Here is a 14,413-nt window from a genome sequence, read left to right on the forward strand (position 1 = left end):
AATCTGGTTCCAAAGCAGCAACATTTCAGGAGAAATCAATACGGATACCTTAGGAGATTTTTTGTTAAAAGCACGAAGGATCCTTTAAATTGGGTCATGCAATCAGAGCATACGACGCATTTAAAGGAAACTTCAGAGCATATGGCATTCTGCTGTCTTCAAAGTGTGGTTTGATGGGATCTCAGTGAACATGCAGAGGAGGTATCGTTTAAAAGAAAGCTATTTGAGTAGAGTCTTGCAGATAAAATCCAAGAAGGTAATTTGCAGTTGGCTGTACTGTTTCTATTTTTCTTCCCCTGGTGTTTTATTGCTGCTCTTCATTTTCAAACACTGTAAATGTTACTTGCCAGTTTCACATACTGAATTTTAACTCCATCATCTTCTCTCCAAGAAACTGACACACACATCTCCTGGTGTGCTGAAAAAAAAGGAATGTAGCAGCTTAGCTGAGTAAGGGGGCAGGGAACCTTCTGTGCCGGTGGAAATCTGTCACAGACTCTCTTTTCTATCTATCCTCTCATCCCTAAATGACACAATTTGGATAAGACGATCTCTGAGTGCTTCCAATTCTTTATATCCCATGATCTTATGTTTGACTCCAGTTTAAACCCATCAAATTCCATCTCCCAGTTCAGCCCCAACTTCTTGTTAAAGCATCCCAGACCTATTAGTGATTCAGAACTAAAAAGGGAAAGGCTTATGGTGTTATCCTGTGGTACTCCTTTGTGTTCGTAGCTTGCTGCTCTCCATCCAAAGAGAAGTGACCGCTCTGGAGCTGTCATCACAGACCCGGGTCATGGAAGGTCTAAATAAGCCTAAATGGCCTGGGAAGACAGGAGACAAAGAAGGAATCCTTGCAGGAAAAAAAAAAAAGCCCTTGGAGACCTGTCGTCACCGAGATGCCCTCAGTTTGGAGTTACTGAGCCCTTGCGTTTCAAGGCTAGATCCGAGGACATATAACCATCTAAAGGCCCCACCCAGACCTACCGCACAGGATCAGCGCTCTCAACAAGATTTCCAGGTGAACCGTGGGCACATAAAAGTTTGAGCAGTCTTTTGGGAAGTGTCGCTGGCCACCCCTATCTTGCCGGGTCGTGAGCTAGCCCAGTGTCCGCTGTTCCCCTGCCAGCGGAGGTCGGGGTTGGGAGTCGCCGCCACTCCTGGTCCTTAAGGGGTCACGGAGAGACCGGAGTGCGCCGCGGTTTCTCCCTTAGCAGCCCAGGCTTGGTCTGAGACAGTTCTTCCCCGAGGGAGGGTGGCTCCAATTAATCCCACCCCGCCTCACCCCACCCTAGGCGTTCCCAATGAGAGTCAGGAGTGGGCAAGAAAGCCCGCCCCCGGGCGCACCTGCTCTTCCCTCTGCTCCTCGCAGTTTGTGGTTTTCTTTGGCTAGCCGAGCTCCAGCCCGCGGGCGCCCGCGCTGAGCGCGAGGTCCCTCGCGCCCTGTGGGTGTCCCCCCAGCTATGGGGCGCCGGGCGTTCCTTCTCCTCCTGTCGCCAGTGCTGGCCGCGCTGGGCAGCCTCCGGGGCGGCGGTGCGGGTGAGTGGGGTCCGCGGGGCCGGGGTGCGCTCGGAAGGTTTCGCGTCCGGCTCTGCAGGTTGCTGCGGAGGGCGCTGCAGGGGCGGAAGGCGCTGCAGGGGCGGAAGGCAGAGGAGAGGTTGGGGGCACCCTCGCTGGGTGTGCGCGGCGCCCCTCCAACCCCCCCACCGCCCCCCCCCACTCTGCCGCGCCTCCTTATCTGGGGGTACGGGGGCGAGGTGGCACCTTTGGGAGGGGCCGCCCTTGACTCCCCTGGCGCTGGCGGGGGCTGGGTGAGTGGTGCCGTTGCTCCTCCGCAGACCGCAGGGCTGCTTCCCCCTCTGGGTGGGTGGCAAGGTGGGGGGACTTAACGGACGAATTCAGTGTCTTTTCCTCATCAAATCCTCAGACTGGGGGAGATGGGCGTTCTCCCCTTACCTGGATGCGCGTCCTCACCCTTAGGCTCCCCTTTTCCCGACGTGGAGCCGGCGTGAGATTTGCCTTGTAGCCCCGTCTCTGCTGGACCCCGCCGCAGGCGCTTTAGCAGGCAGCGAAGTTACCCTCTAGGCTCCGAACCTTGCCGAGAGGCGCCTCATTCTGAAACAGCCTGGAGAAAGCGGGGCTGGGGCCTGAGGTGCAATGTGGAAGCAGCTTCGTGCAGCACCTGTTGCTACCGTGCAGGCAGATGTTCAGGCACGGAACCCCTCCTCCAGCAGCGCCTTTTGGGTGCTCATAGTGGAAATTATCAGCGTCTAAGGTGACCCCATTAATTGAGTTGATTCAGGGTCTCAGGGTGGCGGAAGACAGGCAAGGTTCCCAAGGGGGTAAAGGTGGTGACTAGTGACTTAGCCAGGTGAGTTAGCCAAACCACCTGGAGTGCAGGCTTGCTGATCCTGCACCGCCTTCGCCCCTGATTGGTCCCGCCATAGGGAGGGGCCAGTTTTAAGTGGCTTTAATTTATAAGACTCTTTCTTGGTCAAGTTACTTCTGATCAGTTCTGGGGAGGAGCCATTCAGCATCTGAGTTGAGTTCCTCTCCCAGAAGGGATTATAGCCCTCAGAAATTTTGACTAATCTGGTTAGACATTTCTCTTGTGACAAGGAGTCTTACCTCTGTGTGGTTTACTCCCCAGGTTCTGAAATAAGGTTTAAAGACACTTGTCTTTTTCCTGAGAAACGTTTTGAGGCACCTTCTAGCGTGAAGGCAGCTTTACAATGTCTTAGAGCAATACCTGATAATTGTACTTTGTGTATTGACAGACTTGCAGAAGCTACTGTAAGTTTAATATAAAGAAACGCATTAGTACATTTCTTTCTTAGTCACAGCAAACATCTACCTATATTTGAAAAGTGATGTTTGAACCTTCTCTGCAGATGACATGTAGAATCCTTATGTATTTTTAGTCCCCGGACTGAGAACCATCAAGGAAAAGTATTGTTCAAGGTGTGACTCACCAAGCAATGTGAGTCTTTGAAGATTGAACTATAATCCTTACTGGGATCCTTCCTGAAAGATCTGCTGGAAAAGGTCTCAAAAGCATCAACACTTTATGGGCATTTACTTGGCATGTACTATACCAAGCAGCTTTGTGCTCATTTAATCCTTGCATCTTTCTCTTGGCTCACTTATCTATTAGCTTCTTTTTATAGGTGAGAAAACTAAGGCCCACAGAGAGGAAGTAACACTTCTAATAAGCAGTCAAACCAAAACTCCAAGCAGATAGCGTGATGACTCAATCTGTGCTCGCCATACTGACTTTGCTAGTATTGACTGCTCTCAACTTGATAGTTTTGTTCAAGCCAACTGGGATTGCCTGATGCTCTCTGAATAGGTGGCCACGTTGTTAGCTAGTTGTTAATAATCACCACTTCCTGAGTATTTTATTTAGAATACTTTTTATAAGTAAGAGTTTCAAATGAATTATTAAATTATGTTAGGAGCACTGTCTTTGAGGGATAGAAGTAAGACTAAAACATGATCCCCTACCAAAAGGAGGTGTCACCTATGTAATCTTCCATTTCCATTCCCATTTCTATGGCGCAGATTGGAATTGCTGGGTCTTCACTTCATCTTGCGGAGATGTCCACTAGTACAGAGCATGGGGCTTATGTTTTCTAGAAAACCAAGGTGTTTTCTCTCATCAAGGTGTTAGGGCAGTGTGGTAAATTAAATACAGGCAGGCCTTCCTATTGCTTCTTTCTAAGACCACAGTTCACTTCAGTTTTATTTCTGTCCATTAAACATTCGAGGTTAATAAACACAAATTCATGACTTGAATAAAACTGATGGCATAAAGCAATCTCTCACAAATAACTGAAAAACTTATAAATGTGTGTCCAGGCTAGGAGAGATAGTCTAAGAAAGATGTTATGTACAACTAAAAACTCTAATCTCACTTTTTTTTAGGTACAATTTTCAACTTCATTAGATAGTGCGAAATTATTTTCCGAAACAGAATAAAATTATTTTCAATGCAAGTAGAATGTAAGAAGTCTTGTTTTTCCACATTTTCACCAACACTTGGTAGAATTCTGTCTTTGGCAGAATTTTAAATAATTGCCAATTACGTTCCCAGGAATGCTGTAACAAAACGGGATGGCTTCAAATCATGGGAGTTTATTGTCTCTACAGTTCTGCAAGTTAGAAGTCTGAAATCAAGGCAAGACCATGCTTCCTTTTAGGTTTCTCCCCTGGCGTCTAGTGGCCCTAGGCAGGCCTTGGCTTATGGCTGCCTTACTCCAGGCTCCCTCTTCACATGGCCTCTTGCCCTTGTGTGTCTGCTTCCTTTCTTATAAGGACACCAGTCTCATTGGATTAAGGGCCAACCCTACTCCAATATGACCTCACTTTTTAATTAAAAGAATTTTATTCAAGAGGTTGTAGAAATTCATGAAGAAAATACAGAATTGCCATATACCCTCCCCCCACAGTTTTCCCTGTTATTAATATGTTTCATTAGTGTGGCACTTTTATTACAGTTGATGAAACAGATTATTATAACTATTCTATAGTCCGTAATTTACATTAGGGTTCACTGTGTTGTATAGTTCCATGGGTATTTAAAAAAAAAATTTAGGCCATGCTGGAGATCTGGGTTCGATTCCAGGTGCCTACCCGTGCAAAAAAAAAAACAACTCAACAAATGGTTCTGCAATAAGGGGATACTCACATGGAAAAAGGATGAAATGTGACCCCCGCCATACAGCATACAAAAAAAGAATAAAAAATTTAGTGACATATATACAATATAAAATTTAAACTTTTAACCACATCCCCTAATCTCGTTTTAAGAGATATCTGTACCTGTCCAAAAGTAAACTAGAGCCACGCATTTTGAGCCTAAATACTTGTAAGTATTTAGCATAGACGAATCTTGTAAATCTTTGTACTCCGAGTCTTTGAGACAGAACTAAAGCTGGAAGGCATATTAGTGTCTCTCAATGTACAGATATAATGCTGCCTCATTCTAACAGAAAAGTAGGGCAGTAAAGTGCAGTGTTGAAGTGACAAACCCACAATACCAGCAAGCGCTGGTTCCCAAAAGGCATCCCTGCCTATGCCGGGTGGGTTCCTGGATGTTTAGTTGAAGAAAAGTCTTCCCACGTGGCCTTTGACAGTAGCTTATCATGTAAAGTTTGTCTCTTTACACAAGGAAGCCAGGAACTCTCACGGTTCTGCTTCTTGGTCATCCAATGCAGATGAAATAAAGTGCAACATGTCGCAGCAAGCTACATGCGGTGAAAAATGCATTCCCGTGACTTGGCTCTGCGATGGACAGCAGGACTGCCCTGATGGAACTGACGAGCAGTGTGGTAAGCAAGTCTCACTCCGGTGGCATTTTCTCATCCACATGTCTGCCCTTCTTTGCCATCTACTTTTGACCATGTCAATTCTAATGGATTTCACCCACAGAGTTGTTGTTCATAAACATTGGATGTTCTGGGATATTGCAGGCATTCGGTGTAAGGCCAGGGATGTTTCTTTAAATGTTGGTAGCACCATTGTCAAAACAAGTGGGAAGCCAGTTGGATGACAAATCCAGCAAAAGTCCAACTCTTCGCTTTAAATTCAGGCTTATGCATCTGCGTGGTATAACTCAACCTGGACTAATACAGAGATTCCTTTATAAGGATCTCTTGCAGAACCCAGTATACCCAGTTATTTTACACAGCAGACTAGTGAAGCGTCACAGGTTTAGAGATTTTATTAACTAAAAAACAACTTTGCAAATTAAGCACAATTAAAAGTACAATACCAATAAATCCAAGCTAACCATTTGTCACATGCCTTGCTGTAGGAAAGTTCGAGTACCTCTGTTCTAAAGGTGCTCAAAGTCCCAGAAGTCCATACACCCTTGGGGTGGTCACTAACTGCAACTAATTTGTTTTATTTTACACAATTTTTATTTAAAAAGAGAACAATACACTTAGAATGACCAAAAATGGATATCTTAGTTAGCTCAACCATAGATATATTTAAATAAAGTATCTGTATAATTATTGTAAAGCTTATGTTTGTGCAGGCAGTTTCATAAATCAATTTAAAATTAAAGCAACAAGGAAAAAATCTACGTATTTGGATCACAAATTTCTTAAATTCTAACAATTAAAAACCAGCTTAGGTACCAGTTGATCAGCTGTCAAAGCTGTGAATGTTCTCAAAATATCAAATAGGAAGTTTTTACAAACTACTGCAATTAATTTAATATGAGGAGCATTTGATATTAAAATATGTAATATTACAGGTTAGAGTAAAATTTCACACTTGCTGAAATGCCTCGCACTCTACGTCTCTCCCTCCAACCTCCACCCACCCCCACCCAGTTACCCGAGTTTATCTGCTTTGGCAAGTAAGCATACTTACGTGCAAATAGCTGAAGGTCTAATCAGACCAAAAAGGAGCAACTCACAGGATGTCTTACATCTTAATACAGTATTAAACACAAAAGGAATCCCAAGAAGTAAATCTATAAATCTGTACTGTATGGTACAGTAGCCACATGTGACAATTTAAATTTGCTTAAACAAAACTAAATTCAGTGCCTCTGTCACACTAGCTGTGGTTTCAAGTGCTCGATAGCCACATGTGACAAAATAAAACTTGAACTACATAGATATAAAACACTTCCAGAGTCACAAAAAGTTTTATTGGATAATGCTGTTCTAGAAGAAAGATGGCGAGGCTAAGCGTCCCTGGGCTGCTAGATGATTGTCTCTTGGTAAGGGAGAGGTACGGTGTGAGATTGTCAAAAGTAACATGAAAAATTCTTAGCAAGTTTAGGGTTGACTTTGGTGACCAACTGGGAATTAATTTTAATTAAAATTATGTTTAATTTTAATTAAAATTATTTTAATTAAAATTAAATAAAATTTAATTAATTTTAATTAAAATTATTAATTGAAATTAAAAAATTTTAATTTGCTAATTAAAATAAATGAAATCATTAACGCAATTCATGTAATAAAATTAACATGGAGCCCAAACTTATAAAAAACTGCTGGTGTTCTGACAAAACATGTCTTTCTTTCTGCCCCTTGTTCAACACTGCCACCATCTGTAGAGGAAATGTGTGGTGGGCATCCACAGGCCTGGCAGTGTGACGATGGGAAGTGTGTTTCCATTAGCTGGCTTTGTGATGGCGTTGGTGACTGCTCTGATGGCTCTGATGAGGTGAACTGTGGTATGTCCAACTTCTTTTCTTGGGGAGGGAGGTGCATGGTCCAGGAATCGAACCCAGGTCTCTTGCATGGAAGGCAAGCATTCTACACTGAACCACCCGTGCACCCCTGTCCAACTTGTTTTTATCTTCAGTCATATTCTCTCTCTTTATTAGCAACATTTATGAATATCAGCAGTATGAAGCAAAAAAAAGCAAGGCACTAAGTAAGCTTATATCAAATGTGCTAAACCCAGGCGTTAAATTATCTCTGTTGCTACAAATGACTATGTTTTGCTCCCTTCTTCAGTTTTCAGAACTATCTAAAATGAAAAATAAGTCTTAGTCTTCATGACTTTTTAAAGGTGAGGCTTTTTTTGAGGGGGATGAAACGTCAGTGTATAACATTTGGTATGTCTCCAATGGCCAGCAACTCTTTCAATTCTTGGTTTTCTCTAGACCAAGTCCATGAGCAAGTCATAAATACCTAAATAAAGAAACAAGTCCATAGTTCAGCAGTTCTATCTTACTGGAAGCCAACTCCTGCCTTTTAAAATATTGACAGCATGCCCAGACCAAAAAGTCCAGTGTCCAGGAAATTCTCAGTGTCTTGATGCTTGGCAACTCTGTGATGGCCATCAGGACTGCGAAGATGGGTTTGATGAGGCCTCCTGCCCCCAGGTCCATTGCCTGGCTGGCCAGTGGCAGTGCAGGAACAAGGTGTGCATCATGGCTGGCTGGAAGTGCAATGGCATCAACGACTGTGGTGACTCTTCCGATGAGGAAGACTGTGGTGAGTCTTGCTTCCCTCCTTCCGTTTAAAGGGCAGGTGGTTCTACGTGGGCTGCTTTGTTGCATTTTAATTCCTGTGACTGAGAACTGCCATCCTGTATCTAAAAACAGGATGTTTCCTAGCAATAACCAAGACTTAAGACTTAGCTATCCATGGAAACATAAAGCAGTGCTTGAATGTGAGTCTGCAAGGATGCTCTTAAGCATTGCGTAGAATGTTCTCACTATTCAACCATGGCAATGCACAGAACACCTGCATATCAGTCTAGGAAGGAAGCCCCCTAGCAGATGACTCATACCTGTGCAGTGACTATGAAAGGGAGAAAATCCTCATTAAAGGAGGAAAAGCTCCACGTATTTAGTGAGTACTACATTCCTTTCTTTTACGCCTCGTGTACAATGTGGTAGTACCTCAGATTTCTCAATGAACAGCAATCCCATTATATCTTCTTTCCCAGGGTTAAATCTGCCATAATTAAAATTTTCATATTCTAACTTAAAAAAAAAAGTAGATTTCTTAGAGGATGCTTCTTTTACTGCCAGTTTCGACTGACTTTATCTCAATTAGAACTATTTACTACTAGCTCAATTAAGTTTTTAAAAACAATTGTGGTGATATCTATGTCTATATCAAAAATTCCCATTTTTAATCATTTTTCATTGAACCCTTCAGTGATATTTACATTCACAGTTTCATGCTACCATCAGCACCATCCGTTAACATGACTTTTTCATGACCCCAAACAGAAACTCTAGACCTATTAAGCAAAAACCCCTCATTCCTTCCTCCCTCTCATCCCTGGGAACCTCTAAACTATTTCCTATGTCTATGAATTTGCTTAGTCTAGATAGTGCATGCAAGTAGAATCACACGATATTTTCGTTTCTGGCCTATTTCACTCAATCTAATGATTTCAGGGTTCACTCGTGTTGCAGCAGATATCAGAATGGCATTCCTTTTCACAGCTGAATAATATTTCATTATACATTTATACCACATTTTGTTTATCCATTTATCAATCAATGAGCACTTGAGTTGCTTCTACCTTTTGGCTATCATGAGTAAAGCTTCCAAGAACATGTATGCACAGGTATCTGCTCAAGTTTCTGTTTTCAATTGTTCTTTTGTATATATGCCTAGAAGTAGAATTGCTAGATTATATGATAATGCTATGTTTAACTTTATGAGAAACTGTTGCATTCTTTTCCACACCAGCTGTACTATTTTACCCACCAACAAGGAACAAGGATTCCAATTTCTCTGAAACCTCACCAATACTTCTTATTTTCTGTTTTTTAAATAATAATCATTCTAGTGGGTATACAGTGGTATCTCATCATGGTTTGGTCTGGATTTCCCTAATGGCTAATGATGTTGGGTGTCTTTTCTGTGTTTATTGGCTGTTCTTATCTCCATTCTTTGGAGAAATGTCTGTTCAAGTGTTTTGCCTTTTTTTTTTTTTTTACAAGTGGATTGTTTGTCTTTTTGTTGTTGCACTGTAAAAGTTCTTTATATATTATGGATATTAATACTTTTCAGATGTATGATTTTCCACCATTTGCTCCCATTCTGTAGGTTGCTGAAGGTGTCTTTTCACTTTCTTTGATGCTGTCCTTTGTTACACAAGAGTTTTTAGTTTTGATGAAGTCCAGTTAATCTCTTTTTTCTTTTGTTTGCTTGTGATTTTGGTGTTCTAAGAAACTATTTTCAAATCTGAGGTCATGAAAGTTTTCCCCTACATTTTCTTGAAATGGATTTCTGATTTTAGCTCTTGTGCTTAGTTCCTTGATCTATTTTGGGTTAATCTTTGTGTGCTGCCTGAAGTAGGGTTTAAAATACATTTGTTTGCTGGTGCAGATCCAGGTTTTCCCAGAAGTATTTGTTAAGGTAAGTATTCTCTGCCTTTGCCTTGTTGAAAATTAATTGGCCATAGATGTGAAGGTTTATTATGACTCTTATTTTAGTTCATTGATCTCTGTGTCTATATTTTTGCCAGTGCTGTGTTGTTTTGCTAGTTGAAGCTTGGTCGTAAGTTTTAAAATTGGGAAGTAGGAGACCTTCAACTTTGGTCTCTTTCAAGTTGGTTTTGGCCGTTTGGAACTCCTTGGAAATTCATATGACTTGATCATCGGTTTTTCCAAGCCACTGCTGGAATTCCGATAGCATTGAATTTGCAGGTTGCCTTGGGTAATAATGACGTCTCAACAATATCAAGCCTTCCACACCTTGAACGTGGGATGTCTTTCCATTTATTTAGATCTTCTTTAATTTTTTTCAGGAGTGTTTTACAGTGTTCAATGTGTCTTTCACATTCTTGCTTACATTTATTCCTCGATACTTTTCTCCTTTAGAGGCTATTGTAAATGGAAGATGCTGTTGTAAATGGAATTACTTTCTTAATTTCCATTTCAGATTGTCCCATATCAGATTATTCATTGCTGGTATATAGAAACATAACTGTTTTTTGTGTTGATCTTGTAACTGAGCCCTTTGATGATTCATTTATTAGCTAGTTTTCTTGTGATTCTTTACGAGTTTGTGCATAAAGGATCATGCCGTCTATGAATATACAGAGTTTTACTTCTTCCTCTGCAAGTCACATGTTTTTTATTTCCTTTTCTTGCCTGATTTTCCCTGGCTAGAACTCTCAGTACAATGTTAAATAGAAGTGGTGAAAGTGATGTCTTTGTCTGGTACCAGATCTTAAGGGAAAAAAAGCTTTCAGTCTTTCACCATTCAGTATTAATGGTAGCTGTGGATCATTAGATTTCATACTATTTCAATCCAGTGCCCAGCTGTCTTAACCTATTTCTCTTTTCATGGATAGGCTCCAGGATTCAAACCCAGCATGGCAGGAGAGAATTCTGCCACTGAGACACCGTTGCACCACCCTGACTTAACATATTTTTGAAAAATAAAATCTGACATCTTAATTCCTTGAAAAATTTGCTTAAATAGATACAACACTTGCTCCTACCTAGAATCACCATGGGCTATAGAGATATTGTACCTTCCCTACTGAAAAAATTGCCTATTCTTACCCTCATATTAAGTATTAATGAAAAAAGGATGTTGAACTTCCTGCACAGCTTCCTGTCCAGAAGGCATGCTTGGGTGTGATGAAGGGAGATGCATCCTAGAATCTCTGATGTGTAACGGGGACGCAGACTGTGCAGATGGGACTGATGAACCAACGACATGTGGTAAGCAGCCACTTGCTTTGCTGAAGACGGGAGGAGGAACAGGATGATCAAATAGCTTAATGCCTTCCTTACCCTGGGGGTCTACTCTCTGAGAAAATGCTTCAGCTAAAACTTGCACATAAGCAATTATCCTTCAGTGAAGAGTTCCTTACATTTTACAAGTTCCATTCCTTTGCTGTTTTTTGGCTGTGAGCTAAGGTTACCTGCACTGTAAAACTTTTTTTTTTAATAACTTTTATTGCGAAATATGACATATATGCAGAAAAGTGATAAATATCGAAGTACAGTTTAACAAATATTTATAGAACAAATTGCAGAGTATGATATGGGTTAAAGTTCCACAGTTTCAGGTATTTCCTTCTAGCCGTTCTAATACACTAGAGACTAACAAGAAATATCAATTTGATGGTTTAGTAATGACAATGATTTGTGAAGTCCTATCTTCTCTGTTACAATTTCTCCCTCTCATTTGATCCTTCTTCCAATCTTCAGTGGCATTTAGGCAATAATTGTTAAGACTTCTTCATGTTGTAAAGGGGTGTTAACAATATAGAGTGTGATGCAACTGGTTGGTATTCTTGGGGAGACTGGTGCCTCTGGGTTTCAGGGCTTATTTGGCATAGGAATCCATCTGGAGGTTTTAAGTTCCTGAAAAATAAACTTAGTGAGTGAAACTTTCATAGAGCCTCAGATAGAGCCCTGGGGATTCTTTAGAGTTTTCAGGAATACTATTAGTTGGGGTTTGGCATACTGTGGCAATTTGCAATATCTAGCTGAAGCTTGCATAAGAATAATCTCCAGAATGGTCTCTCGACTCTACTTGAAATTTCAGCCACTGACACCTTATTTTGTCATATTTTCCTGCCTTTTGAGCAGGAAGGCAATGTCAATCTCACAATGTGAGGGCCAGGCTCATCCCTGGGAATCATGTCCCATATTGCCTGGGAGACTAATACCCCTGAAAGTTGTCTCCCATGTGTGAAGGAGGGTAATGAGTTTATTTGCAGAGCTGGGCTCGAGAGGGGCCACATCTGAGCAAAAATCGAACTTCTCTAGAAGTGACTCTTAAACATAATTATAAATAGGCTCAGCTTCCTCATTACAGAAATAAGTTTCATAAGAACAAGCCTCAAAATCACAGTCTTGGCTTATTAACTTGGATGTCCCTAATGCTTGAGAGAGTATCAAGAATTTCCCAGATGGAGAAGTTCAACAGCTCCATAGTTTTTCTCTAGCCCCCCAAGGGACTTTGCCAGTACTTTTTTTTTTTTTTTTAGATGACAGGCACCGGGAATCAAACCCAGACCTCTGGCATAACAGGTGAAAACTCTGCCTGCTGAGCCACCGTGGCCCTCTCTGCCCTTATTTTTAAATTATCTATTCATCGTACTCTGGAATGTATCAGAGTATTACATTAAGCTATATGGAATTATAAGATCTCATTCCTAATTCTAGCTTCCATGTGTTTAGGTTGTTTAAATGAACTAGTGAGATAGATTAAATTAGATTGTATGCTACAGAAAATCTAAGTTTTGGATAAAGTAAACATCCCTTCCTTTTGCTGCAGACAGTAGTAAAATTCTAAAACACAGATAATATCATCCTTTAACCTGTATTATGATTTACTCGTATCCCAACCAGATCAGCTTCATTCTTATCTCTAATTGAAGTTGACCTCTTTTTAAGCTTCTTTAATAGTTGCTCTATGAAGCAATGCTGACTTTCAGAGCTACAGAACTCTGACTCTGAGTCTTAGCTGACAGACAGGTACCCAAAGTTTCAAGAAAATACCAGATTTTACACATATAGCACAGCATCTCAGAAATTAGAAATAAGGCTTTAAGTAACTAAATGCGTCTGCTGTAAGAGTTTATAATCTCAGCCCTAATTTTCTTGTAAGTGTTTTCTAAAAGAGACTATGCAATATCTGTCCTTTTGTTTCTAGCTTATTTTGCTCAACATAATGTCCTCAAGTTGCATGCACTTCGTTGCATGTCTCATAACTTCATTCCTTTTTGTAGTCGCAATATTCCATCATATGCATATACCATAGTTTGCCCTTCTGCTTCTCAGCTACCTCCATCCATTGGGTATCAAAAATCAAGCCGTCATAAACATCAGTGTGAAAGTGTCTATTTAAGTCTCTGCTTTCAATTCTTCCTAACTGTATGGCGACCTTATGTTTAGCCTACTGTGGATCTGCTGTATTACCCTCTGGAGGGGCTGCACCATTCTGCTAATCAACATTGAATAGGTATATGTGCTGGTTTGAAAGTATTATGTGCCCCAGAAAAGCCATGTTTAATCCTGACCCAACCTTGTGGAGGCAGCCATTTATTTTAATCCTAATTCAATAGTGTAGGTTGGAAGCTTTTGATTAGATTATCTCCACCAAGATGTGACTCACCCAATTGTGGGTGTGACCTTTGATTAGATGGAGATGTGACTTCACCCATTCCAGGTAGATCTTGATTAGTTTACTGGAATCCTCTAAAAGAGCAAACATATCGGAGATGGCCAGAAATGACAGAAGCCTCAGAGCCGACAAAGAAAGATCTGCTGGAGACTTCAGAGCAGAACTGACACAGATATTTGGAGATGCTTGGAGCCCAGCTGACGTTGCCATGAGATGTTAAGAAAGCCAGAACTGGGAGAGAGCCAAGAAAAGCCATGAAATGAGAGCCAGCCTTGGAGAAGAAAGAGATGAGAGCCAGCCCTGGGGGAACCCTACAGGAACAGAGGCTGAAAGCAACAGAGCTCAGAAATAAGGGACCAGCAGATGCCAACCACGTGACTTCCCTGCTGATAGAGGTGTTGCTGACCCATCGGCCTTTTTTGAGTGAAGCTAACCTCTCATTAGTGTCTTAATTTGCATATTTTATAGGCTTAGAACTGTAAACTTGTAAATCATTAAATTCTCCTTTTAAAAGCCATTGCAGTTCTGGTATATCGCATTCCAGCAGCTTGCAAACTAAGACAGTTTACCTACTAGTCTCTCCATTTTCTCTAGCACTTAAATATTTTAGTCAATTTGTTTGTTTATTTATTTTGAACCTTCAGATTTTGTTATCCAAGATTATCCAAAATAAACAATGTCTCGCGGTATCCTCACTTAAGTGTATAATCATCATCACTCCCAATTTTAGACAATTTTCATTGTTCTGAAGAGAAAAGGAACAGACACATCCACCCCAAAGACAAAACTCAAAACACCCCGTAACTCTTATCCCCCACCCCCAATTT

At 41.2% G+C, this 14,413-nt stretch overlaps 1 protein-coding gene across 1 annotated transcript in view; it reads left to right on the forward strand.

Moving 5' to 3' along the window:
- LOC143669621 (low-density lipoprotein receptor-related protein 1-like) overlaps positions 1 to 14,413 on the forward strand; it is a 71,937-nt gene that overhangs the window by 51,426 nt on the left and 6,098 nt on the right. Inside the window, exons 2-5 of the mRNA XM_077144203.1 lie at positions 5,217 to 5,330; positions 7,079 to 7,198; positions 7,740 to 7,967; positions 11,057 to 11,170. Of these exons, the coding sequence (XP_077000318.1) occupies positions 5,234 to 5,330; positions 7,079 to 7,198; positions 7,740 to 7,967; positions 11,057 to 11,170 (559 nt within the window). The 5' untranslated portion in view covers positions 5,217 to 5,233. The remainder of the gene's footprint in view (positions 1 to 5,216; positions 5,331 to 7,078; positions 7,199 to 7,739; positions 7,968 to 11,056; positions 11,171 to 14,413) is intronic.

This window comes from Tamandua tetradactyla, chromosome 26 (assembly GCF_023851605.1).
Source record: "Tamandua tetradactyla isolate mTamTet1 chromosome 26, mTamTet1.pri, whole genome shotgun sequence".
In the NCBI taxonomy this organism is placed as follows: Eukaryota; Metazoa; Chordata; class Mammalia; order Pilosa; family Myrmecophagidae; genus Tamandua; species Tamandua tetradactyla.